The 26,153-nt window shown below is 38.7% G+C and overlaps 1 protein-coding gene across 2 annotated transcripts; it reads right to left on the bottom strand.

The window, feature by feature from the left end:
- Positions 1-19,608: 19,608 nt before the first annotated feature.
- Positions 19,609-24,675, bottom strand: MC2R (melanocortin 2 receptor). Of its 2 annotated transcripts, XM_058832671.1 has the most exons (2): positions 23,586-24,526; positions 19,609-19,624 (listed from the first exon to the last, which is right to left on the bottom strand). In XM_058832671.1, exons 1-2 carry the CDS (start codon positions 24,524-24,526, stop codon positions 19,609-19,611), a joined length of 957 nt encoding a protein of 318 aa, XP_058688654.1. The 2 variants fall into 2 exon arrangements, with proteins under 2 accessions (XP_058688654.1, XP_058688653.1); XM_058832670.1 differs by lacking the exon at positions 19,609-19,624 and having other exon boundaries at positions 23,490-24,675.
- Positions 24,676-26,153: the final 1,478 nt, after the last annotated feature.

Raw genomic sequence — 26,153 nt, 5'->3', positions numbered from 1 at the left:
TGTCAAATTCTCCCTGTTATTTCCTGGGAGAGTTTGAAAATTCTCTGTAAAAAAGGCAAATTAGAATATGAAATGCTGTTTCTTACTTTTGAAATAAAAAACTAGACGGAAATTAGACAGAGATTTATTAAAGCTATCCACAATTTTAAGGTAATATTTTGCGACAACCTGAATTATTTACAAAATCAATTAAAGTGACTTTTATTCTACGGAAATTGTTCTTCTTGTATAGGGTAGGATTCACTTAAAAATATTTTCTACTTATTTACTGAGGCATATTTGACTCCCAATTTGTTGTGGGTGTTAGGGCTATTGCTGCTTGGCTTTCTGTGACCCTCTACCAGCGTTCCTCTGCTTGTGCTGCAGATGAAGGAGCTGTAATTCGCAGACTCACAGAATATTCTGAGTTGGAAGGGACCCACAAGGATCATTGGGTCCAGCTCTAAAGTAAATGGGGATTGAACCCACAACCTTGGTGTTATTAGCACCATGCTTTAAACAACTCAATCTCAGGGTAAAAAAGAATCTCAGTTTTACTCTTTCACCACTCCACTGATCCAGACTAGTAACTAGTGTTATGGGTTAACTGAGAAGCTGTTCCTTAAGTAACCATGGACTTTGATAGCAGCTCATAATAAGCACTGCTTGTGCCTCCTGCAGCAACACATTCCTGTGCACTGCAAAAACAGACTAGATTTTAAATGGATTCATCCTGTGGGAAAATCAGTGGTGAATGAAAACAAGCAAAATTTTTTGAAATACCTGTTTTTCTAAGGCTGCTGTCTTTGATTACTCACCTTATACATAGGCACTTGATCTAAAAACCCCTTAGTCTATCTGCAGCTAGATGGTTTGAGGGCATTTTTTCATTTTGCAGGTTTTCCTTTGAAAAATCTGTAGTTGACTGGCACTCACTGTTCATGAGCTTTGTGGAAGCATTCTACCACGCTAGAGATCCCACTACTATGCCCAATATCCCAGCAGAACAAAGGAAAATGTGGCACATGGACTCACTTGAGGGTTCCAGGTCATTCATTTAGCCACCTAAAATTTGGTGTTGTCTTTTGGTATATCAGCCATCTGCTGACAGTGCCAGCAGTGTTACGCTTCCCCCAGCCTTGGCACCAGCTTGCCTAGAGCTTCTTTAAAGATCTCTGCACTGTGGCCCAATGCAAGAGTTAGACAAACCCTGAGCAAATTGCTTAGATGGATCATTGTCTTCATGTTCTGTACTTGACAAATTCAAGTGCCTAAAGAGATGACATGACTCATCACGCAATTTGTTTTTGCAAAGGGTCATTAATCTCTGTCACTTCTTCATACAGCGTGTATGCTTCATATTGGAGCTTGAATAAAGCAAGAAAACACAAATAAAAGGACTGTGTAGGCACTATCAATGAAGAATTTTTTTTCCTCACACATTTGGAGATGTAACTGTTCATGTCTGGTAAATTATTGCATTAAAATAATAAATCAAGAGGCTGTGAAAGTAGTAGTGGGAAGAACCTGCTGAAACTGCATTGTTAATAGTGAAGAATTAACACACCAGTCATCAGGATGAGATTTTTATGGTCTTTATTATGAAAGCCAGGCTGGTGGATTGTTTTAATCCATTCTGGTCTTAAAATAAATAAGTTTATTGAAATAAGTTTATTTTGAAATATGTTTAATGAAAATTTAGCAGATATTCAGGTCTCTTTCTCAAGAAAGCAGGTGAAGAGTGATAACTTTGTTCCTCTTAAGGGGTAAATAAATAAGGTCCAAAGGAAATCTTCCTATATTTATAAATGTAAAGGTTCATGACAGAAGCTTTCATGAGTTCAGGTTAAGACCAGAGCATAAGAAATAGATGTAATTTAGCACTAAGTCAGAAAGGCCAGTACAAATGAGCAGCCTGAACTGTGAAGCAGCTTTGTACAAAATTCTGCTTGAACTAAGAACCACTGATGCAATAAATTAATAAATTAAAATCCCCCCAAAACAGAAAGAAGAATTAAGTTCATGGAATAATAAATAAATAAATAAATAAAATAATACTAATACTAATACTAATACTAATACTAAATAATGTATCCAGATCTAGCAGTGACATAACTAATTTGTTAAATAATTTAATTTCCTGTAATTGTTTAACCTTATTTGAATCAACCACGATTAACCTTATTTAGTCTTATTTTGCATTAATTTTTGTTACTGCACCTCTAATCATACATAGCTATTTGTGTACTTTTTTTCAAAAATATTTAATAAAGAGAGCGAGGAATTACAAAAGCTGGAGAATGTAAAATGGAAGGGAATAATAAACATCGCCTTAAATTCATATCTGCCAAGAGTCCTGCTAAAATTCCCCCTGAATTTAAGTGGAAGAATAAGCTGACATTTCAAGCAACTGTTCAACCACCAGGATGAAAAACAGTTTAAATAAAATTGTGAAAAATAAATAGAAGAATAATTCCTGAATGAGGTGGAAGAATTTATTTGGGATAAATTTAGAAATAAGCATTTGACTATGGGTTCTAGAACAGTTCTGAAGTTTGCAAGTGTATGTTTAAAATTTAACTTGCTTTGAATAGAAATTCCTTTTTAAATCTAACATCTGGATATCATTTCAGTATCCCCATAATCTAGCAGCTTAAAAATTATTCTCATACAGGTGTCTTTATTGCTAGTGCTTGCACAATGCAACTTTCTATTTATTTAGATCTTCTTCTTCAGTGGATGCATTTAGAATTTGTTTGAGGTCCAGATAAAATGCATTTGGGATCTCCCAATCCAGACTGTTTTGCCAGATTCTCTGTCTGCAGAGCAGGGATTGCAGGCCATTAGGAGTTACCAACTGCTTGAGTTTTTGTGGCTTTCGCATAGGGAGGAGCAGTGAGGGTGGCGAGATAAAAAGACTGTGATTAAGAAGTTGATTGGAAAATGTATAAATAAGCATCATGAGTCCTTATGCAGCAGGCAGGGTACTTAGAAGGAAGATGCACATTTCAGATGTCCTCTGGTGGTACGTTTTTGTTTTCTTCTACACAAGATGAAAGAAAGGGAGAACTTTAAAGGACATGAATAATTGCCAGTTATAAGAATGGTATTATTCTGATCTTCATTTTTCATGCACCATTATACAATCTATGATAACCTATAATTAAGTGACAAAATAAAATGTAGTCATTACTGGGACTTTGGAGATATTCTTTCCTTTTAATGACTGTTTCTTTAAAATTCTTACTATAGCCTTGAATTATTCTGATTACAGTCTTTAATCTTAATTGACTTAAAATAAAGTGAATGAATGAAAAAAATCCATTATGCCTCAGACTTTTTTTCTCAAACTGAAAGCGACTGAAAATGCAGTAAACACGGGGTAGGAATTTCCCAAAGACTGTCTCAGCAGTAGAATGCCATTAGACAAAAAATATCTCTAAACATTCATTCTTAGTCCAAGAACAGATTTCCTGGAGAACAGTGGCGTTTTAGATGAATGGAGAGGTGAAGAGACGGCTGTTTGAATCATGCTGAGGGATGCTTCACATTGCACATCATTCTACTTATTTCAGTTCAACAACTTGTGGGCCAGCTGTATATAAAGCATGATTTTTCTCCTTCTTTGTAATTTAGCCTGAAAGTTGCAGCCTGCCTATAGGGCAAATAAAAGAACTTGCACAACTGCAAGAAGACAAAGGCAAAAAAAAAGGAGTGGATTTTAATTAATTGTTCCAGTCATCTCACAGTCATGCATTTCCCTCATGCTGGCAAGAAGGAAAATGGAAAGTGCTGCCCCTCTTTGTTAGTATGAGACACTGTGGGAAGTAATTTTGCCCACTTACAACCAAAGAAGCTCAAGAAATTTTATCCATTCAGTGCCAAGTGTCTAGTTGGCCTGGAAACTGGACTTGTACTGTGCTAGAAATTTTTTTCACCTCTGGTAATGTACTTAAGCTGATCTTTTTTTTGTAGCCCAAGGTTGTTTCTGAAACCCTTAGAGTTGGTTGCAGTTGTTTCAAGAACAGCGTAGACAGAATAGATTTGATAAAAAGGGCAAAATTCCCACTAAGTACCTGCTGCTGTTTCCTGATTTACTCTGAAGAGTTTTCCTCTCAGATTGCAGAATTCGTCTGCAGATGGATCATGGAATATTCCTCATTGGAGCAGGATCATAGAATTACAGAATGGTACAGATTGGAAGAGATCTTCAAGACCACCTAGTTCCAACTGCCCTGCCTTGGGCAGGGACACCTCCCACCAGAGCAGGTTGCTCAAAGACCTGGCCTTGAACACTTCCAGGGATGGGGCAGCCACAGCTTCTCTGGGCAACCTGCTCCAGTGTCTCATCACCTTCACAGTAAAGAATTTCTTCCTAATATCCAGTCTATAGCTACCACCTTTCACTTTGAAGCTATTCCCCCTTGTCCTTTTACTATATACTTTTATAAGAAGTCCCTTTCCATATTTTTTAATAAACACTTTTATGACTAGAAGTTCTATTTATCTCATAAGAGTCACAGAAACATCTGAAAAATAGCTGCCAAAAGAGAAAGACACTGTGAATCTCTTCTTACAGACGTAAACTCTGTATTTTCCGTAAGCAATTGGATCTCAATAACCAACTGAATTTACAATAAAAATGTCAGACACAGAGGCTTGCATTTCCATGTTGAGTTATTTTCTTCTGTAATAATCAGGAGTGAAACATTTCCACCCAATGACTATGTTATACCTTGAAAGTTATTTATATGAACCTTCTGAAGATACAGGAGGTTCTCTGTGTGTGTGCAAGACATCTCTTTGGTAGGAGCACAAAATGGTGCAAGTTCTGTTTCCCTGCAAATGCTTTTAAAAGGATGTTCTCACTGAAGGAGTATCGTCTTACGTTACTTTTTCTCAGAAAAATCAATAATGAAAAGCCAGTTAAGATGTAATTTTTAAATTACACTGACACTTTTCAGCTCTAAAGGACTGAATTTAAAATATTTGCATTCATTCAGGCTTATAATTTTACTATCTCCTTTTACATTAGCCGAAATATGGCATCACTTGATATTTCACTGCTTTGTTGCTACAGAGCAGGGAGCTAGGAGACTTTTCTGGAGAGGTGGATTATGCAATAAAGATCAATCTTTCTTTAAAGACTGGAAACAGGGTGAAAACTCAAAACCTATGGTTTCTTTTGTACAGTTCTACTTCAGTGAGCAACTAATACCTGTTAAATAACTCTCAAGAGGATGTGCTAGAGATAATTTCCTGCAAATGTCAACTTTGAAAAGGAATGTGGCTGCAGTGGACATGGTTAGACTTTAGACAGCTATAGGAATATCTGCTAGCCGAGATTAGAGCTGCAGACTTCTGCCAATGTACCCTAACCCAAATTTGTAAAAATACACTTTGTTCCAATGTTGGTCCTGTAGACTGCCTGAACTGTATTAACATCAATTTTCTTAATGGTCACAGGATAAAAATTGTACCATTTATTTCTGTTCTGCAGGAGCATTCTGTCTTTCCCCAGAAACCACAGCTTTTTCCATTTGACAAGTGAGGAAGGACAGGTCCTTGACTGTTCCAAATGTCCCAGCTGAACACAAGATGCAGTACTGTGAGTAAAAACAGGAATATACATCCTGCTTCTCCACTTTCACTTAATGTGGTTGTGGGCAAGTTCACTTCAGCTAAGTGTTGTCTCTGTAAAGCACAAGTGAGGAACCATATTCCATATAAACAATAAAACACTTTTGTTCTCACCTGTCCATTGCATTCATGAGAAAGCATCAATTTGTAACAATAATTTTTTTGTATAAAGGAAGAGTAAGCACAAAATATAAAGCTCCAAAAGCTTTAACCTCTCCTTCTCCAAAAAGGGGGTGAACCAATCTTATTTCTACCACTTTCTCTGTTTGTTTTAACATCATTTACTGCTGTATTTGGTAACTAGTACAGTTGTATTCTAGAGTAGTACAGTATCTACTAAAATGTATGCGAAAAATCCAAAAATTACTTAGAATTTGAAGTTCTGTCTTTAAAAGTAATAAGGAAGCCATATTTCCCCACATTTTCTCTTCCTTCAGGGCAGCTCAGGTATTTTGTGATGCTAAGGATCCTACTGGTGCTACTCTTATTTTCTCCTTTAAAGTTTACTGATAGTTTTTACTAAGTTTGTTTGTTTGAATTGATCATACTTCCTACAGCAGAAGCAAAGATAATTTCTTCACACTGAGGTACAGGTTTCAGTTGGGTCAATTTTCTTCACAGTGGCTTGTATGGTTCTGTGTTTTGGATTGGTGACCAAAGCAGTGTTGACAGCAAACTGATGTTTTAGTTATTGCTGACCAGTGGTTACACAGCAGCAAGGACTTTTGAGCTCCTTATGCTGTGAGGAGGCTGAGGGTGCAAAGGAGGCTGTGAGGGGACACAGGTGGAACAGCTGATCCCACCTGGCCAAAGGGACATTGCATAAGGTGTCATGCTCAGTGACAAAAAATTCAAGGAGAGAAGGACAAAGGGTTAATATTCAGAGAGATGATGTTTGTCTTCAAAAGATACTGATGTGATAGGATCCTACCTTCCTGGGGATGGGGAGGTTGAACACCTGCCTGCCCATGGAGAGTGGTAATTTAATTCCTTGTTTTGCTTTGCTTGTGTGCAATATTCACTTTATCTGTTAAACTCCCTGTATCTCAACCCACAAATTGTCATAATTTTCCCCTTCCATTCTCTGCCTCATACCACTGCAGGGGAGTGAGTGAGTTATGTGGGGCTGAGCTGCCACCTGTGGTTCACCCACAACAACTGGTGACTTAGAACATAACAGGACTGAACTCATATAACCAGCAGAGATGGAAGAGTGTTTTATAGAAGCAAAAGCCTTGCTCTTCTTAGAAATCTGTGGTGCCTGAGCTGCAGCAAAACTCTGGCAAATTCTCTAGCTCTTTGTGGCATTCTGAGACAAAAGAAGAGTTTCTGTTCCTCTCAAAGCCTTCGTTGTGCAGCTAGAGGTGAGGGATTATACAGGTGCAGAAATAAGTAGATAAAAAGCTGAATACAACTTCACTGAAACATGACTAAAAGGATGACAGAGGCATTTCACAGGTCCAAGTGACACATGCTGTTTTGAAACCATGACACTGGAGTCCATTCCAACTCAGCATTCTTGAAAGAAATGGAGGAAATTTTCTTCAAGCAGGTTTGATCTGCTTGAGCAATTCAAGTGACTGAAGGCTCTGTGATGAAAGGTGAAGTTGTCAAAGATGATTCAAGAAGTTTAGGAACAGGTAGATAAAGTAATGGGTTGACCAGGATGACAGAAGTCATGGAAGGATAGTGGGGCCATCATAAATGAATTAGACTCCTTTTCCATTTTCTCTTATTTTCATTGCCTTGTTATGATGAGGTCAATGAAGAGTATATACTTAAAACTTCAGAATTATTATTATTTTAAAAATGAATCTATCTTTTTATTAAGAAATCTAGATCTTACGTAGCATCTGGTAGCATCCTAGCACATGCACACAGACTGACATATTTTTCCATTTTGTTCTTTTTCACAACATGTGCTGTCCTTGCCAAGTACTTTAGCACATCTCTACATTGGATTTTGTTGCTGAAGTATTTTTGTGAAACCTATTGACAACTGAGGGGAGCTAGAGGAATTTAAAGGTAGCTCATCAGTAAAAAATGGTTTCACTCTTTCCTGGCTGCTTTACTGCTACAGCATGGTAGCTCTTTAGCTTTTTTTTTTTCTTTTCTTTTCTTTTTTTTAAAATATATATTCTTTGAGTATGCAATTCCCTGAATCATTCTCATTTGTACCACTGCTGACTGCAGAGCAATGGCTGTTGTTACCAACCTTCCTTTGTCAACTTAAGGCTCCTTTTGTGATTCATAGTTTTTCCTATACGGAGCAAATTAGAGTTTTTTTCCTAGATTCTCTTGGTCTTTTTTGAGTCATTGAGCCAAGTAGTTTCATGAGTTAATTCACAGCTGCTATCAGGCTACTGGCAGCATGGCCCTGACTCTCTCAGCAGTCTGAATTTAGAACACTGTGCTTATTTTCCACTTGTGAAAGCTACAGTCTTCCTCCCTCCCTCTCTTTCCTCTCCGCTCCCCTCCCCTCCCTGAAAATCACCAAAAGCTCATCTTACATGACTAAAGATGTCTCAGGTCTTCATCTGTGGCAGAATCCAGCAGCAGGAAGTACTGACATTTATTAACTTGACTGGGGGAAATGACAATTTTGAGTGGAAGAGTGAGACTTGCTGCAGATGAAAGAAGGTTGTTTGTGTTCCCCCTTCCACCAGTCTCAGGAGAGACAGCATTAGGATTATTTTCCTGAATCCACACCACACTTTGACAAATGCCTCAGCTTTAAAATAGTGCAAAAACAGTTTAAAAGAGCACAGAATTAATGATGAACATCTATTAGAAGTTTATAAGCTGTAAGTTCTGGAGGAAAACATGATGGATCCCTCAGTAATATGACACTTGGAATGATGTAGTAAGGCACTGGCACTTGGGGAAGAAAGTCTACATTTCTTAGACAACAGTTTTCTACCCCAGCATGCTCTTTTCTTCCTTACTCTTGTGGGTGGGAGAGTGCTTAACCTTCTCCACATGTGCATCAGGTGTTGTAGGCAAGGAATTCTGGTTTTATGACTCGATCTTCTCGAGTGGCCCGGCTAGCTCAGTGATGAGGTTTCTCTTCACTCGAGTTTCGAGCCAGCATATGTTTGTGGGGTTCACTGATTTTCTTCAAGAATCCAAGTCTATAGAGCGAGTAAAGAAATCAGGGGGGGACTCTCTCTCTGGTTTGCATTCCACAGTTTATTTCTGTGAAGGAGAATCCAAAGGACGAGAGACCAAGGATTTGGGGTCTGGGGGGTTTCTTTTAACAGGGTTTCTTGGAGGGTGGGAACATCAGAGAAAGAACCAATTATTTTTCTCAGTTAGTACATCTTACAAACTTTCTACAAATCAAGGTTACACACACTCAGATAAGAAATAACAGACACCAACTTCTTCAAATGCCCACAAAGGTGTAGGAGTATTCTCCACAGAGGGACAGAGGGGGAGAGAGCGGGGGGCTTGGTTTCCTGGCAACACAGGGGGGAAAGAAAGGGAAGCATGCCCTCTCAGCTCAGAGGCATTCTGGGACAAGAAAAACAAAGTTAGAAACTTCCGTGTTGGAAAGAAGGGTCTCTCTTCTCCCAACCCCGTGCTTTCCTGGGCTAAAGAAACTTCAAGCAGCTGGAAATGCCAGCACGGTCTTCTCTTTACTCTATCCGGCCTCTCACCGTAGTGCTGAGGAGAGAAACTTCAGTAACCATGGTAACTTGACGCCAGGTAAACAATTAGGAGAAAGAGAAGCTGGGGGGGGGGGGGGGGAGGGGAATCACAACTAAAAGATGGGAAAAAATACATTTCAAGCTATCAACTACAACAGTTTTATGTGCTGAGATACTACCTGAGGTTTCAACTGGAGTATAGTAAAGCAGAGGGAGTGGATGTGCAACTGTGGCTGTTGCCACATATGAGAACACATGGGCAGCTACTGCACAGAGACATACTGGCCATGCTCCTGCAACATGGATAATTGGAAGCCAATTTGTTTCCTTGCAATCTAGAGGGAACTACAAGATTATCCCCTGTAAATCACTTGTCTAGAAGATTCAAACCAGGAAGTACAAAGATCACAAGAAGTTAGGATACTGTGCATTACTGTGCACTAAAGAGTGGGCCCATATGGAAACACTCTTGCTCTACTAGGGAGTCTGTTCAGATGGAAAGGAGAAATCTCCCTCTCAGCAGGAAAAATCTCCCTGTCTCCTGTTGCACAATTGTTTGGGAAGGTGAGGAAGCATGGTTTTACCCTTGTGACACCAGCTGGGATAAGATCCCACTAGTAGCACACAGGTAGGACATTTTGATAATGTGAAGTAGAATATGTACCTGGTTGGGAAGTAGTGTCTGCTTGGGTTGGAGTTCCCAGGTCTTTAAGCATAATTTTCCAGGGACTCAAGACTGACTTTGAGCATCAGAGCTGGAATGGTTGCTGAAGTGGGAGCATAGGCCTGTACACTGAAATCCCACTTGTGCCAAAAGAATGTGCCTCCTTGAGATCATTAGGAGTGGGAAGAAATGTGGACGCAAACACAGACCTGAAAGCACAATACATTATCTTACTGCTGTTGTGCCTAAACAAGACAAATCTAATGAGAAAGGTGGTCATCAGCCAGAGGCAAGATACTGTGCCACACACTCTTCCAGGGTAAGACACACAATATTCCCAGCTGCCTGCTTAGTATTTTTCCTTTGACATCATCTCTCTGAAGCTCACTGCATGTATTTATTCCATTGTCTACAAACATGCTTTGTGAATCCTCAATTACTCCCTGTAGTAGTAGTAATAATAATAAATTAATAAAAAATAAATAATTATTATTATTAATAATAATAATAGTAATCTGAAACCTTAGTTTCAGAAACCTATCTCTGGCTGAGTAAGGAACTAATTAGTAACTACTCACTCTAGCTTTCTGCAAATTTAGTAGTTTTTTTTTTTTTTTTTGGCAGCACTATTAGGTTTGTTTTTTCTACAATCTTTCAAAATCTTTAGTTATGCAACTACTAGAGATGAAGAGGACTGTGGTTACCAACCTTTGTCCTCAAGATATCTGCCTTCACATTATCAAAATGTCCTTGTTCCATTTATCATCTCAAGTAACATTTACAATTTTCTACTTTGTGGAAAAAAAAGCTCCAAACAACTGATATTGAAGTGCTTCTGTTATAAATATTTTAGTTTTGCTGTCAGCTTTTACAAATAAAATCAATGGAGGGTTTTTGAAAGAAAAGTAATTTCCTTGGAGAACAGTACTTTAATTATCTGGGGAAAAGGTAAATTTATACACAAGAAAATTCATCTATGAAGAGCTTTTTGAGCAATTTTAATTTTTAATACACTTTGTCAAAACAGCAATTACAGTGGCTGGGAAGGCAATGAGGAACACTTTGAATATAGCTGTCATGGTGATAATGATGTTGTAAGCACTTAGATTCTATCTGACATGACTAGGTAGAGAAATAACTTTTTACTTTAATCAACATAGCAAAAAGGAAGTGAAGAACTTACTGTTTTCTGATAGCCTTTGATTTAAGTAGATGTAATAAGACTTTTAGTGAAAGTTAAAAAAAACAACATTTCATCTCCTGCCAGTGTGACACGTCTCTTGATGAATCAGACTGCGACGTGTCTTTCAGAAGGGAATATATTACCATCTTTGATGGAGATTCCATTATTGTTCCTTGGTTAATTACTTGAATTGTTTGATTTTTATTCTGTAAGAGATACAAATTTTTGATCAGTGGAGCTTTCAGAGGCCAAAGTAATGCCTGCAAAATATGCTAGGGATTTCTTTCAGTAATCATTTCATTGGCTTTAAATCAAGTACTGTCATGGCTGAGCACATAAAATTATTCTGTGCTTACCTTGAACTGCAAAATTGTCATGTTTTAAAACCAATGGCTCCAGCAAGAGACTGGGAAACACCTGTCTGCAAAAGTGATGAATAGAAGTAGCAAGCCCCTTTCATTCTGGCAAATGAAATACTATTTCAAAATGAGGCATAACATATCAGACATAGCTTTACGCTTTCATTTTGAGAAATTTTGGACCTTTCCTAGGACTGCAATACTCTCTGGCACTAACATGAAAACTGCCTTCATTAGTATGATAATTCATTACACTCCCTGGAGTAAAAGCTGTAGCTATAGTTGTAATGAGATTCTGCCCCCTCCCCACTCCCTCCTCCTCTGGGTTTGAATCTTTAGATTTGTTTAGAGATTTCCTTCATAATTAAGGTCTTGAACCTCATCAGTGCTGTAGATGGCAGCACTACTTTTGTTTCTTTTGTTTCTGTAAGGATGTGAAGTTTTTAATTTCCCTACAACCACTGTCCCTTCATGCCCATTTTTAGTGGGAAATAGTCACTGTCCATTGTAGTTTGATCAAACTGGCATCATTATTTGTGTTGCTTCTGTTTGTCCTTCCCAAAAATGTATTTTTTCTTACCTCTCAGCTTTTATCTCTGAGGCTTTTGTACTGCTTTATTGAGTGGCCAACTTTGCTTGTGAAGGGGCAAAATAGCTTAATAATGACAGAACATTATCTATCTATTTATCTGTCTATCTATCTTCTATCTATCCTTTCTTCATCTGACAAGTGGCACATGTTGGTGATCAAAATGCTGACAGCTCATCAAACACATCTGAACCTCCTGATTAAATTTTTTAGGTGGCTACTGTTAATCTTCCTCTTTTTTCCACTTGTACAAACAGCTCTGTGGAACTTCATCCCATGTCAGAGATATGCAGAGAGTGCTGGCAGCTAGGAATATGTGGTTCAAGAACACAGTCAGAGACAAAATTGTGAGGTGATTTAGTTGAATGTCAAAGAGTCACCTACTATTTCTTTCTAGTTGTTTTCGGGGTAGGAAGAGCTCTTGCCCTGTAAATGAAGCCAAGAGGACTGGTCTCTGTAACAACCTCCACTGAGAGATGCTGTTTAGATCAGATTCTCCATGGGCATGTGTTCCTCTGGCTCTTTCAATTTTCCCTACAGCAGCACAGACGCTTGTGACCTTTCTAAGAGACCTAAAGCCATACTGGTGTAATAGCTCATTTCTTTATTAGGAAACTTGTGCAATCAGCTGAGAACTATAGTTGGGAAAGACATTTTTCCTAGAACAAAAGGGTACTGTACAACAGGCATCTGTATACAGATCCAAAGGTCATGGGCTGAAAAACTAAGGAGAGATTTAAGCAAGCTGTGCATCAGCATGAAAGACATGCTGTCCCCTGTCAGTTGTTTTTCTTGTCCTCATGGGTTATCAATTTATCATTTCCTCATGTCTTAAAAAAGGATCTACTTTCATTCCTTCTCCCTGTTGTTTGCTGCTGCCTGCTTAGCCCTGGGGGTGGGTACAATTGCATTTCAAGTGTATGTAATTGTGGTTTTGGTAACTTGTCAAATTGTCTATAAAACATGCCAAAGATAATACACAAATTTATTTTAAGAGAGCTGAGGACACACTGAATCTTGATCTAAGCTTTGAGCATTTGCACATACAATTGAAATGTAGACAGCAAGAGGCAACCAGGGAATGGAGAGGAAGCAACACTGGCTGAAGTGTGGGTACTGCCTTCCATATATTATGGCTAATTTGCTCCCATGGAAGCATATATTTGAAAGTGTATTTCAAATATCTGCTACTTACTCTCACCATTACACTTTGCTACAGCAATTGTCTCCTGAAGAGATGCTACTATTCCTTAAGGAAGCTACTGTATAGGCTGTTAAATTCCACATGGTAAATCCACTGCACCTGTTGTGTATCTTTGGTAAAAAGAAGAGTCAAGGCCCTGTGATATAAACAGGGGCTAAAATCCCATAAAAAAACCACACAGTGGTCAGTCTACATCACTAACTACTAAAACTAATTCACTCTGTTTATTGTAGCTATGTTTTTTCTACCTTTAGCTTCTTCCTTGCAGGATAAACCATGTTTGGGTTTCAACACAGTTGTTTTCTTCCCTACCAAAATATCATCAGCCTGTTCCTTACCTTCTCTTTCCTTAACCTTCTCCTCAGAAATAGAAGCTGGCTGCATTCTGGCCTCTGTTTCCAGATACAGTCTTCCTTTGGCCAGCTAATGATGATTTTGTCCTTTAATTTAATGTACTAATTCCTTTAAAAAACATTTTTTTTTCAGCTGCAGAGACCTCCTGATGTGTGTGGAGATGTGCGTGTGTGCTGACAGCAAAGACTCCCCAGTTCTTGGGACCCTTTAGGTGCAGTGGTCAGGGTGGGATGAAATGTTTTTCAGCTTTTCCTGTAATGCAACTCAGACACTACTACTAGTCTGGCTCACCTTGGCTTTTGTGGAGGAAAGCATGAGGGAGCTCCTACCTGTTACAAGAACATTTCCTCCACATGGTCACAATGTGTCCTTCCCACTTTTGAATTTGTTTATTACTTAATCAGAGGACCTTCACTCCACCTGACATTATTGTTATCAATTTAGATATTGTCATTCAAGAAAATACCCTGAAATAACTAGTCTAAAAATTTTAAAATTTAAGAGAGCAGCTTTAAAATTTCCTCTTGCAACTAATTCAGAAAAGGGGTGAGTGGATCATGACAAAAGGTGTAGAAGATTTAGCAGCATAGAATAGGTCTTGAATGTGCACAGTATGATTTTTTAAAAAGTGATTTTTAAAATGCAGCAAGATATCTCTACTGTTGATAAATAAAAGGGATTCTAGTTAGTAAAGGCAACAACAGATCCTTCAAAAGCCAAACATTTCAAAAATCAGAGTGCACTTCAGGCTGTTCACAGATTGCTAGGTTTGAAACAGGTATGTTAGAATTAAATCCCTTTTTTACCAATTATATCCTGTTTTAAACTTAGTTCACAATATTCTGTCATTAGTCCTTTCTTGTTTCTTATTTCTTGGCTATTGGGCCATCCTCTTGCAACCCACAGTATGCTGGGTGCAGTGGTGGTGGACAGGTTTCTCCTGATAACTGAGCTCTTTTGCTCTGTGTCACCCATCCTATAGCTCTGGCTGCCACACTTTGCTGCAGAGGTCTGTGCACTTAGTGAGTCTGGCTTCTCCTACCAATATCCCCTCTCAGAATGTGCAGTGTGCTGCAGGTGCATCAAATTTGTCTTTTATGGAAAAAGCCTCTTCTCCCCACTGCTGTCCTAATTAATGAAGCTGTGTCCTGGGGACACAAACTCACAGACAAGGCAATCTGCGTTTCAGTCCGCTGTGGAGAAGCTGGGAACTGGTTGAGGGCACAAACCAGGCCAAGGATACCTTTCCAGGACTTACTCAGCAGATCTGAGCAAATATATTTTTTGGAAGAGATTCACCAATGGACAAAAAAGCATGCCTCAGCTTGAAATCAGTGTGAATAAAACTAGGCTGAAGTAAAACCACTTTCATTTTCATGCTGCTTCATCTGTGACCCAAAAACACTGATATGAAAATATCATTAAGAGAACAGATGCATTTTTGAACTGCCAAATGCTATTTCTGGCTCTTATTTTAGGTACTTGTTTCAAAACATTGCCAGCTGGTATGGCAAATTCCTTAGGGGGAAGGCTTTTTCATCAATATATCCAGAAGGACTGGAGAAGCAGACTAACTTAATTCAGAAGACCATTTGCCTCCCCCTCATTTCCTATCAGGTTGTCTCGGGAGAACATTTTCCAAACCCTTAAACTGAAAGATTGTGCTTCTTCAAAGCTAGCTGCAGGGAAGATGAGACAATTTCATATACTTATCTCTCTTTTTAAGGGAGAAATTCTCCATAACAGGCTTAGTGTAATACAAAGAGTCACCTGAGCTCGTGTGCATTTGCTTGCAAAGAAAACAGAAACAGCCGTAGGTCTTCCTGTTTCAGGCACCAAATTCCACCAAAGTCCTTTAGTTTATTTAGCCCTCTTTTTTCACAGTACTGCCTTTTATTCAAACTTTTTGTTTCAAATATAAGACAAACATTTAAATAGACTACTGAATGTAAGTACAGATATTTCTTTAGGTAATTTTAGTCATGTAAAAGCAAAGTTTTGCATTCATGCCTCAGTTGCTGGAATGACAATCAGCTGAGGAAAGTGAACTGTAAGGTGCTTAGTTATAGAGCGATGTAAAGCATATAATGCATGAGATATTTTTGAAACATCAACATCTGAAATTCAAATGACCTTGCGATATGTTTTAAATTTTAAATGACCGGGTTATTTTTAAATACCAGAAGCATCACGCTTAATCTGACTATATTATGACTGACCTCCAGACATTATACATTAACAGGGACCAGGATCATTACAGAGAGTTTTATGATCATGATTTAAGGAAGAAACTGAGTATTTTTGAAAGGAAATGAAAAATAAATTAATAATTAAGCCATAAATCACAAACATCACCCCTGTTTACATTATAAATTCTTCAGGACCTGTTTTGATTTCCTTCCATGAGTTATGGTATCACTTTATCTACAGATATCCAAAGAAATAAGACTTCAAGGTGTCTTTGATCTCTAAATCAAATGGATGCATGCATTTTTGGTTGTTATTGCAAATGAGGAGAAAAAGCCATGTTCTGGACATCTCTGCTCATTTCACTCATTTCTGTTTGTCTGACCATGAATGTTCCTTCTTTCATTTCTACTTCTCTCAGCTCTACACCCTTCTTTCCAGCAATGCAAGATGAATAGGTCCTCTCCACCTGTTTCTTTCTCTCTTCTGTTTGCTTCCATGCTGTGCTATCCAGTCTTAGAAATGACTCTTTTCTCCCCTGCCCTTGTCTCTCCTAACCTGATCTGGACTTTGCTGACAATGTTTCCAGCTTGGGAATGCAGGGGCACCTCTGTATGATGAGCTTTCTTGTGACCCTGATACTCTTGGGCCACCCAGACCAAACTTTCAGTATAGAAAAAAGATGAACAATTGATTTTTCTCCTTTAACATTGTTATTTAAAAAAATTATTATTCTTCATCAACTCTTTTCCCTGGGTCTGTTCCCAGGCTTTTAACTGCCCCCAGTGCCAGCTCCTCTAATGGGAAACGCTGTCAGTCTCAGCCCCTTATTAACCAGCCAGCCCTTACTTGCAAGGCTGTGCTTCTTTTCACTGCCTGCTCACCCAGGAGTGAGCAGCTGCCTTTTATCCAAATCCCCCTTCTTTCAAAGGCTCTGCTGTGATCTGAGAGGAAGCCAAGTGCAGAGGAGAGGCCTGAGGCCTCCATCAGTTCCTCTTGGCTTGCCCTGTGACACAGGCTGCTGCGTACTGGGCTCTTTTCTCGCTCCCTTTTTTCCTCCTTGCACAAGCTGGCAGTTAAGACAGGTTTAGCTGTCACATGGGATGATATGATTACCCAAATTACTTGGCAGTGGTTTCATTTCTCAAGTAAATGAAAAGGCAAGACTGTGGTCTGTGAGACTGAAATGGTGCATTAAGCAACTCTGTAGATCACTTTTTAAAATTCAAGTGAAAGCTCAAATGCATATTAAGAATGATGGCTAATAATAACAATATATTTTGAAAGTGAATAGCTGCAGGAGTCCCTGGACCAGGAAGCTAGTTCTGAATTGGAAGACATCTACCCAAGACTTTCAGTGCCATAAAACACTGAGACCAAATTTAAATTTTACCTCATGGTGTTATTCTGACACCAAGACTTCCTGCAGGGCTGAATGCTCTCATGATGTTTTAACACAGAGGCTCCTGAGAGGCTTTAGACACTGAAAGTGTTTTTTCATTGCTCGACTTTGTAACCACCAGGTCAGAGTCAGGGCACTGCAGGGGCCATGGGACTCCTTTGGGGTCCATCAGGGCAATCTGTCTTTTTGTACTGGAGACCATAACTACAGCAGAAATGTAAATCCAAGTGTCCACCTGGGCCATGTGCTCCATCTCCTCTATCCTTGGTTAGATTGTCAGAGGGTGAGAAGCTGCTGATGGGGTAACTCCATTCATTTACAAATGTTTTTTGACTAACTTTTCCCTTATCCAGACAGTTAATACAAAGTTTAGGGGTTTCATTTAAAGTTTAGTTCAAGGACTAAAGTTGTAATAAATGGTAGTGTAAAGATGATGATGAAGCAAAGGAAAGCGGCGTAACAAACCCATCTCATAGACTTAATGTTAAAAAAACCCCACAATTCTCAAAAGCAATAAATAATTTTAACAATTCACTAACCATTTGTACTCCAGATAGGTTATCCAGAACTATTTGATAGGTAATGGTCACTCATTAGACTATGTGTGACGGCTCAATAATCTGATTTTGTCTTATAGACGTGAGGAGATTTGAGGACACAAGAAAACTGCTTTCAGTGGACATGAAAAGTTTTTGTATAGTGGTCACACTCAGTTCTCCAGAATTGTACTTTAAGTAGTCCTCTTTGAATTGGAATCTTACAACAGCATTGTGTTTTCTGAGAAATAACACTTCAAGTAAAGATGTATTAAAGTGCTATTGAATGATAAGAACGCAACGGGTAGCTCTCTGCTGAAATTACCTTGAGAGAATTAAAAAACAGGCCCTACTTGGGTATAATTATTTTTAAATAAATGTAGAGTAAAATGTAAAAAGTGGAATTTTGTTTGAAAAACTGAAATTTTGTTCAGCTGATAGAAGTCCAAGGCATCTATTTTTCTGAAAGTGTTGTCCAGAACCATAATTCATTGGAGCAAGATTTTTCTCACATAAATAAACTAACTCTAAACTATATTTTCTCATGAATAAACTGTGTTTATCTTGCTAATTTGTGAACAAAATCAAATTGCAAGTTTGTCTCTCTCTGGCATACTGACTCTACCAGTGGAATTAATTCCCCTGGGTGACTTTATCAGATTTGTTCACTTTATTCCTGAACACAATGTTCAGCTCAAAACAACAAAAAGAGGAAGAACTTTTCTTCTTTGGTTTTGCAGTAAGTGACTGGGAAATATTTTGTTGCCACAGGCATGTGGAGTTCTGTGGACCCTTCCTAATGAAACATTGATTGTAGCATTGCCTGTGATTTTCAAAGAACTGGATGTCCGTTTCAGGCTTATTAGCTTCTGCTAGAATCCAAAATGAACTTTTTTTTTCTCCCAAAGCTAAGGTACAATTCTGCCTCCTGAACATTTGAAATTTAAAGCTAGGCAGATGAAGGGAAGTTCCAAAATCTGAGATAAGTCTTCACTTTTACATGTTAATATATCAGGGGAGAATTTCAACAGTAACTTCAGCACAATACGGATGCCTTAAGTTTCAGCTTTTACTTTTTCCAGATTCTGTACTGCATAGGTACGTAACTCTGAACTTCATATGCTATCAAGTGCTATCAAGTTCTCTTCACAGTTTAGTAAGACAAAACAATCCTTTTCCAGCCTGTGAACCAAGGACACAGTTGCAGCTTCAGGCCCCAAAAGGTATAAACAACAGCAAATTGAGGACAGTAATTTGGGAGGATGGGACTTCATGACCTGAAGCTGTAATTGGACAATTAACCCCAACATGTGAATGGACCACAACTTATAAAAGTGTGAAAACTCATGACCAATCATCCATCTCGGGTGTGGCCACAGCCAGGCTCCTTTACTGCCCAAGGTGTATCCTCTGAAGGCCTTTTTAATAAATACCTACTTTATTCCTTTAGCACTGTCTAGCTTCTTTCTAGGTAGTCTCTCAAGGCATCAATAAAATGAAAGCTTCAAAAATCACAGCTTAAAGAATCTGTTCAAAAAGCAACACAGGTAAATATATGGAGACATTGGTATGTGAGACATAGAAACTTGCTTAGATACTGGACAACTAAAATGCAAGTCAAATTTACAGCCAGTTAGGAGATAATGTGTAGAGATTTACCTATCTGCTAGCATGCAAGAAATGCAGGCAGACTGAAAAATTAAAATCTTTCTAGAAGCTTTTTTATTCAATTATATTTTGTGTTCTTCCTGACTCTTTATTCCCAGAAAGGAAATATTTTCAAAAGACTTCTCCATTTAATCATAACTAACACAAAATGCAAAAGAGTTTACATGTGTATTTTGAATTTTATATTGATTCCTTACACAACCCTCAGGCTCAGCTTGAGATCTAATATTGTAGACACAGATTTCAGCTGTACTGCAAATGCACAGGACCGTTTACTACAAATTTACACAGTGAACATGGCAAATCCTGTTGTCTCTAACACAAATATGGAGAAAAATAAGCAGTTTTCATAATTGCCAACCTATCTACCTTGAAGCCTTTTCCCAGTCTTGCTGCTTGTCTCTGTATTAGACACAGAGTATAACAGTAAGAGCCATCAAGCGTCTACACCAATTTAAAGTCATAAAACTGAACTGTAAGTTTGGATGCTGCTCAGGAGTCATGACAGGAACAGATGTTTTGGGATATTAACTTGAGTATATCCACAAATGAGTCAAGGTAGGCTACCAGAGAACAGACACTTCATTTCTGGTAAGACAAGGTGGGAACCAGTTCCAGACAGTGCTTGGATCTCATGGCAATCTGAGATTCAATGTCAGCAACTGCAGAAATATTTTTAAGTCAAAGAAAGCAATGTGGGATAAAACCTACCAAAATCTTACTGCCTAGGTGTTCACTTCTTGTTTTAACAAGCTAGATGGAAAAAGCTGTCACTGGTCCATGACCTGTATAACTGCATCTGCTCTGTGTTTTTCAGATAAATGGTAGCTGGAGGTTTGGGGATGGTGCTGGGAAAGGCAGTGGGATAGTTTGGGGAAGAGCAGGCAGATGGGTTATGAGAGAAAAGTTTGCTCTGCCCTTGAAGGAGGCCTCAGAGGAGCATGATGAAAGGTGTGCCCACAGGACGGATTTCGTTTGGTGAGGTATAAACCCAGGTCCTCATTGCAAAGCAAAGTGATGGAAGTGCAGGGGTCTGGTTCCTCTCTCCTGGGGTCTGTGAGTGACCACTGTCTCTTTCCCCTGTGCCTGGGGAAGCTACAAAGGGAGGCTGGCACCAGCTGGTCCCTGAAACACTCTTGTAGGTGAGGGCAGTCAGACGAGGGCTGAAGGCAGCCAGGCCTAACACACCTGCCAGGACTACCCTGAGCTGCCACTGGCTCAGGTGTGGTAGAAGAATGCAGTAGCTGGTGACACCAGCTGAGGTCTGCTGTAGCCATGACCTTGCCTGTTGCGGTGCATCTGTGTTCTTTGTGTTGTAAATATTATGTTCCCTTCAGTTGGTATGCTCTGTCACCCCCCAGCTCAGTTGGTTTCCCCCAAGTTGTACCTGCCCAGGTGCCTGCCAATCCCTGTCACAGCCCTGCCTCCTCACCCAGAATGTTCTCTGTCCCTCCCCCCTGGGGATACACAGACATATGGATTGAAGGAGTGACTGAACATGTCACTCCTATCATAAAACATAAATTTATTCATGATTGCTAAATATGTAGAAAACACCTTTGACTCAGACATGTCCTAATCAAGAGAAGACTGGAGTTTGGATGAATATTAAGGAAGTGCTGTATATACTGGCCCTGTTCTTAAACTCTTTCTATGCCCAACACAATCCTGTGTTATGCCTTCCCCCTTGAGTGTCAATCCACCCTGATCCCTGCCCCTTGTTCCAGTGAGTTCCCTGTCAATCCTCCCTTGTACCAATCCCCAGCTTGGACCTCCCCTTTGGGGTTGCCCTGAATCACAGTGCCCCAGTGGATTGTTCAGCTGCTTGTCAGTTTGTGTCCCCTACATGTATTTTCCCATTTGTTGGAACTTTGTGAATTCCGCCCTCTGATAATCCCCTGAGTTTTCCCTATTGGTGAATAGTTTGTAACCACCCCCTAAACCGCCCCCATATATAATCCCTGCACATCTATGAGTTTTGTGCTTTGTCCCTCTCCGCTTCAGTGAGTAAACCAGTTCCTGGACCCCATATAAAGAGTTTCCTCCTCAATCCTTGCCTCCATGTTCAGCACCAACAGAAGGATGTGCCATAGAGCAATAGCTCTAAGCTGGACTCCAGGTCATCCTGCTCCCAGAGCGTGTTCCACTCTTGGCATGGTGCCTTGGTGGTGGTGAGTTAGCCTGGGACTCAGGCACCGCATCATTTGTCCATCCCCAGCTTTCAGAGGGATATCTTTCCAAGTGCTAACTGCCAGCATCTCCATGAGAAGAGTCCTTATCAAAGTCCTTCATATAGAATTTCAATAATTTTTTTTTACTGCTGAATTTTAGATTTTGACATGGGTCTCTCTTGAATGTTTCTCATTGTGAGGTTAGATGTTCAATGTTTTCTTTAATGATCATTTATGCCTGTTTAGATGTTAAGAGGTACGAATCATTTTATGGTATGAATCACTTAAATTTGGACATCTCGTTGTGAATGTGGAGTCTGCATGGGTAGGATTAGAGTGGGCTTCCTTATAAGACACAGTGACTTCTAGCATGGTGGAGGCTACTTATCTTTCTTAATTATATCTGCTTTAGGGAAACAGATGGAAAATAATGTTTTGAGGGAATGTACATTTGGCTGATATTTCATGCATTGCAGAGTTAATATAAGAGCTTCCTTAATCACAATTTTCTGTCCAATGTTTTTTATCATTTTAAAGTTCATAATTTGTGAGCACAGGGCACTGCAGTACTGTAGATGTCTTGTTTTGCTTCTTTAATGTTGTGTTTATTCTTTTTTCCCTGCAATTCTAACAGTCATTTCTTGCTGTGCAGCTTTACATTTATTCTGCTTCTCAATTGAAATGAAAAAATTCTTATTAAAATAGAATGTGTGACTATATCTGAGCTCCCTCCTAAACTTGTATTTTATAGATGATTTTTTTTTTTTCAATAAATGCATAGGTTTGAAAAATTTTCATTTTAGTATCTCTTTTCTAATTTATTTTCATAATTCTATAGAGGCTTTCAGGTTTGTTGTCCCTTATTCAACCCAAGATAATCTGAACTCATATGATTTTTTTCCATATTCCATAATCTTAAAATTCTCTTACTACTTCTCTCTGTCACAGCTGGAATGACTTCTTTGAATTATTGTGAGGTTAATTCCCCACCATATGCTCTGGACTGCTTCAGGATGTTTTGCTGTTGAAGGCCATTCTGCCTTAAACTTTTGTGAGTTCTGTATTATTTTGCAGGAACAATTCAAAATCTTCTCACAAGGGTTTTTAAATTACAGCCAGCTTTGTAGCATCCTTCCAGACAGGCCAGTTGCTTCCTTACCCAGGTGACTGACTTCCTTGGTAGTGTTTGAGTTTTATCTCTGGTCTTAGGTTTTTTGAATTCCTTGTTGTAGCATGTCATGGTCGAATCAAAGTGCTTTTACTGTCTGTGGAGCTTATTATTGCTAGTCCAGACGTGGCCTAGGGGTTTTAAAATTCAAAGCCAGTCTTTGCTGGAAAGACAACTTTATATTAGAAATAACTCCTCAGTGACAAAAAATATATTTTAAATCAAAATATCGTATTATTTTGGACTTACACTCAAAAAGTAGCTTTTGAAACTTACAGGTCATTAATTGCATGATTTTAAGGAGATTAGATGTTAAAGAAGAGTCTTGAGGTTTCTTCTTCAGCAAAATCACATGTCCCTGTTTTCTCCTTATAACCATATACTTTGATACAAATGCACGGTTTAGAAACAAATGTTCAATTCATTGCAATTTAAACAACAGAATTATAAAGTAGTATATGCACTGAATTGAAATTATTGATACAAAATTAATTGGCTCATATCTAGGGTAATGCAACATTTGAGTTTGGATTTTTCTGTAATGACAAAAGATAATTAAGACATTTATTTTTTTTTTTTCCTTGCTTGAAAATTACAAGCATGATTAGCTTAGTTTGGAGATCTAGTTGACAACGATTTGTGTGGTTACTTATTTTTTATTCATTCTTTGGTAACACTGTGAAAAATCACTGGCAGTATACTACAAGCATAGTATTACTTCGGGTGTAGTTGTTGGTATTTTCAACTCTGCACACTGATGTTGCACATCACCCCATAAATGCTTTTATAATTTTCATTTTTGGATCAAGTGTTCACCAGTTGCAGTTTGACCTGGAACAGTAGAACATCTTCTTAAATGTACTCCGCAATTCTGGGCTTCGGAATGCAAAAATCATAGGGTTAATGATGGCATTGCACATTATGAGTGTCCCATTCACGTGGAAAATGGACATGTAGCAGGCACAGTATGGGTTATGTGGGCAAAACCTTGCTAAGAGGATGTGAAGAACAAAGGGGGCCCAACAGCAAAGGAAAACTCCAAGAAAAATAGTCAGTGTAATCGCGCCTTTCATGTTAGTTCTGTGATGGATGGTGCTGCTGGGCAGTGAGGCAATTTTTTTGGCGTGAGATCGAGCCAAGAGGAACATGTGGACATAGAGGCAGAGTATGAAAAACATCATCAAAGGGAACAGGATGGTGAAGGGAATGACTGTTGCTGCTTCGTAGGAGAAGAGGGCAATGGCAACGCTGCTGCCGGCACAGAACGCCCAAATGATTGCCAAGATAGCCAAGGCCCTCCTCAGAGTCATGATATTGTGGTACCGCAAAGCGTAGAAGATCGTGATGTACCTATCTGCTGCAATAGCTAGCAAGCTGAAAATAGACCCCAGCAAAGACAGAATGAACATGGAATCCATGGCATCATCCAGTTTTTTCTCAAAGTCTCCATGACGTTTCAGGTATCCCATTTTGCATAAGATGATAAAGATGTTCTCCAGAGTTTTGTACAAGCTGCCTAACATGTCTGAAATGGCTAAACTGCAAATGAAGAAGTACATGGGCAAGTGTAAGTTCTTATTTCTAACAACAGCAATGAGGATAAGTAGATTTTCCAGTATCCCAGCGGCAGCAACAGTGAAAAAAACTTCCTCTGGCACCACAACCTGGGTGCAGTCAGTGATATTTAATGAAAAATCACTTATGTTTTCGAGGGATGGAATGCTTGTCTGCCCGGGGTGTTTGATTAAGTCCGAAGGTCTCTCAGTGCTCATTCTTCTAGTCATGGAAGAGTCTGGGTTGCTTCTTTTTCAGGTTTGGCTTTATTCTGAAGCTGACCTGTCAATCAGACCATTCTTGGTTTGATCAAGGCTCTCTACTTCATCTGGAGCAATTTCAAGACTTAACTGAAATGTTTGGAATTTCTCCTACAATAAAACAGGAAGAAACAAATATCAAGAAGAAATTTACCACATATATGAGATAAAAATAGATATTTGAAAAGTATCATCCATTGCAGTTTAAAGCACGTGTATAATCACCATAGAGAGAAACAATTGGATGAAATAAGAGCTGTTCACTGAACCTCAAAGAAAATCAAAGTGTAAATTCTCTTTTAGGTTCAAAGCAATTTAAAAAAAATATGTGTAATTTTCTTCACTAATGTGTGCCCTACATTTACTGAAACTAATTCAACAGACTTCAAGAGTTTGGCAATCCTTACTGTCCCAGCTGTTTGCTTTGAGAAAGCCTGGCAGTTCTCACAAGATTTTCAGTATTATTAGACACAAATAAAACTAATGCCAAGATAAACTCTTGTCCAGATCAATAACATGTTTACCTCCACACTGTTGATGGTACAGTGACATGCCTTCTATTTAGATGTAAACATTTGCAAATATTGATGTATTTAGAGGCATTATTAGATACTAGTGAGAGGCTTACTTTTCATTTAGATAGAAACTCTGTTTTGATTCCACAAACATATTTCTAAGATCCAAAGTACCAACCTTTTCTTGTATGTATTTTACAACTATCTAAAACCCCAAATAATTTATTTCAGCACTGAGATGATTTTATGCTTTCTCCATAATGATTCTGATCTAAACTTCATCCAAGCATATAGCAATCTTTCCAAAGGAATAGAATTTTTACTCCTTTCATTAATGTATAAATTGATATTAATTTAGCTTGGATATGACCCATAATAAGAAAGAATTTTTCTTGTTATCTTCATAGCCAGTCTTGGGAAACACAGATGCAGTTTTGGTATTTAAAAAGTCCCCTTCTTTAAAGATGTATTTTAACTGAAAGGGTTGTCAAGCACTTTAACAGGCTGTCCAGAGAAGTGGTTGAGTCACCGTCTCGTGAGGTATTTAAATGATGTATGCATGTGACATTTAGGGACATGGTTTAGTGGTGGACTTGGCAATGCTGGGTTCATGGTTGGACTCAGTGAACTTAAAGGCCTTTTCTAGGCTAAATGAATCCAAAATTTCATGATTTCCCTCTGTTTTAAAGTTTAAACCAGCTTTCTTTGACACTTTCATATCAGTAAATCTAGAAATTACATTGGACATTTGTTCACAATCAGGGATGCTGAATACTATAACACAAAATTACTGTTTCAAATGGGGAAGTCAAAATTAATCATTTTGTATACAAACAAGACTTGGAGCACGAACCGTCACAAATTTGATGAAACAAATCACTTAAGAAAAGCATTCAGGAAGGTACCCATACATATCTGAAAACACCGGCTGTGTAGTGGACAAAATGAACTGTATTGCACTGCATCATGTGTGGACATTCCCAAAGATAATTAGGCCAACATCTGTCAGTATGTAATGGAATGAATTACTAACGAGAGTAAGAAACCTGACAATGTCTTTTCAATGGTAT

Source organism: Poecile atricapillus, chromosome 2, assembly GCF_030490865.1.
Source record: "Poecile atricapillus isolate bPoeAtr1 chromosome 2, bPoeAtr1.hap1, whole genome shotgun sequence".
Taxonomy (NCBI): Eukaryota; Metazoa; Chordata; class Aves; order Passeriformes; family Paridae; genus Poecile; species Poecile atricapillus.
Note: the sequence above shows the minus strand (reverse complement) of the source record. Positions and strands in the feature narration are given on the sequence as shown.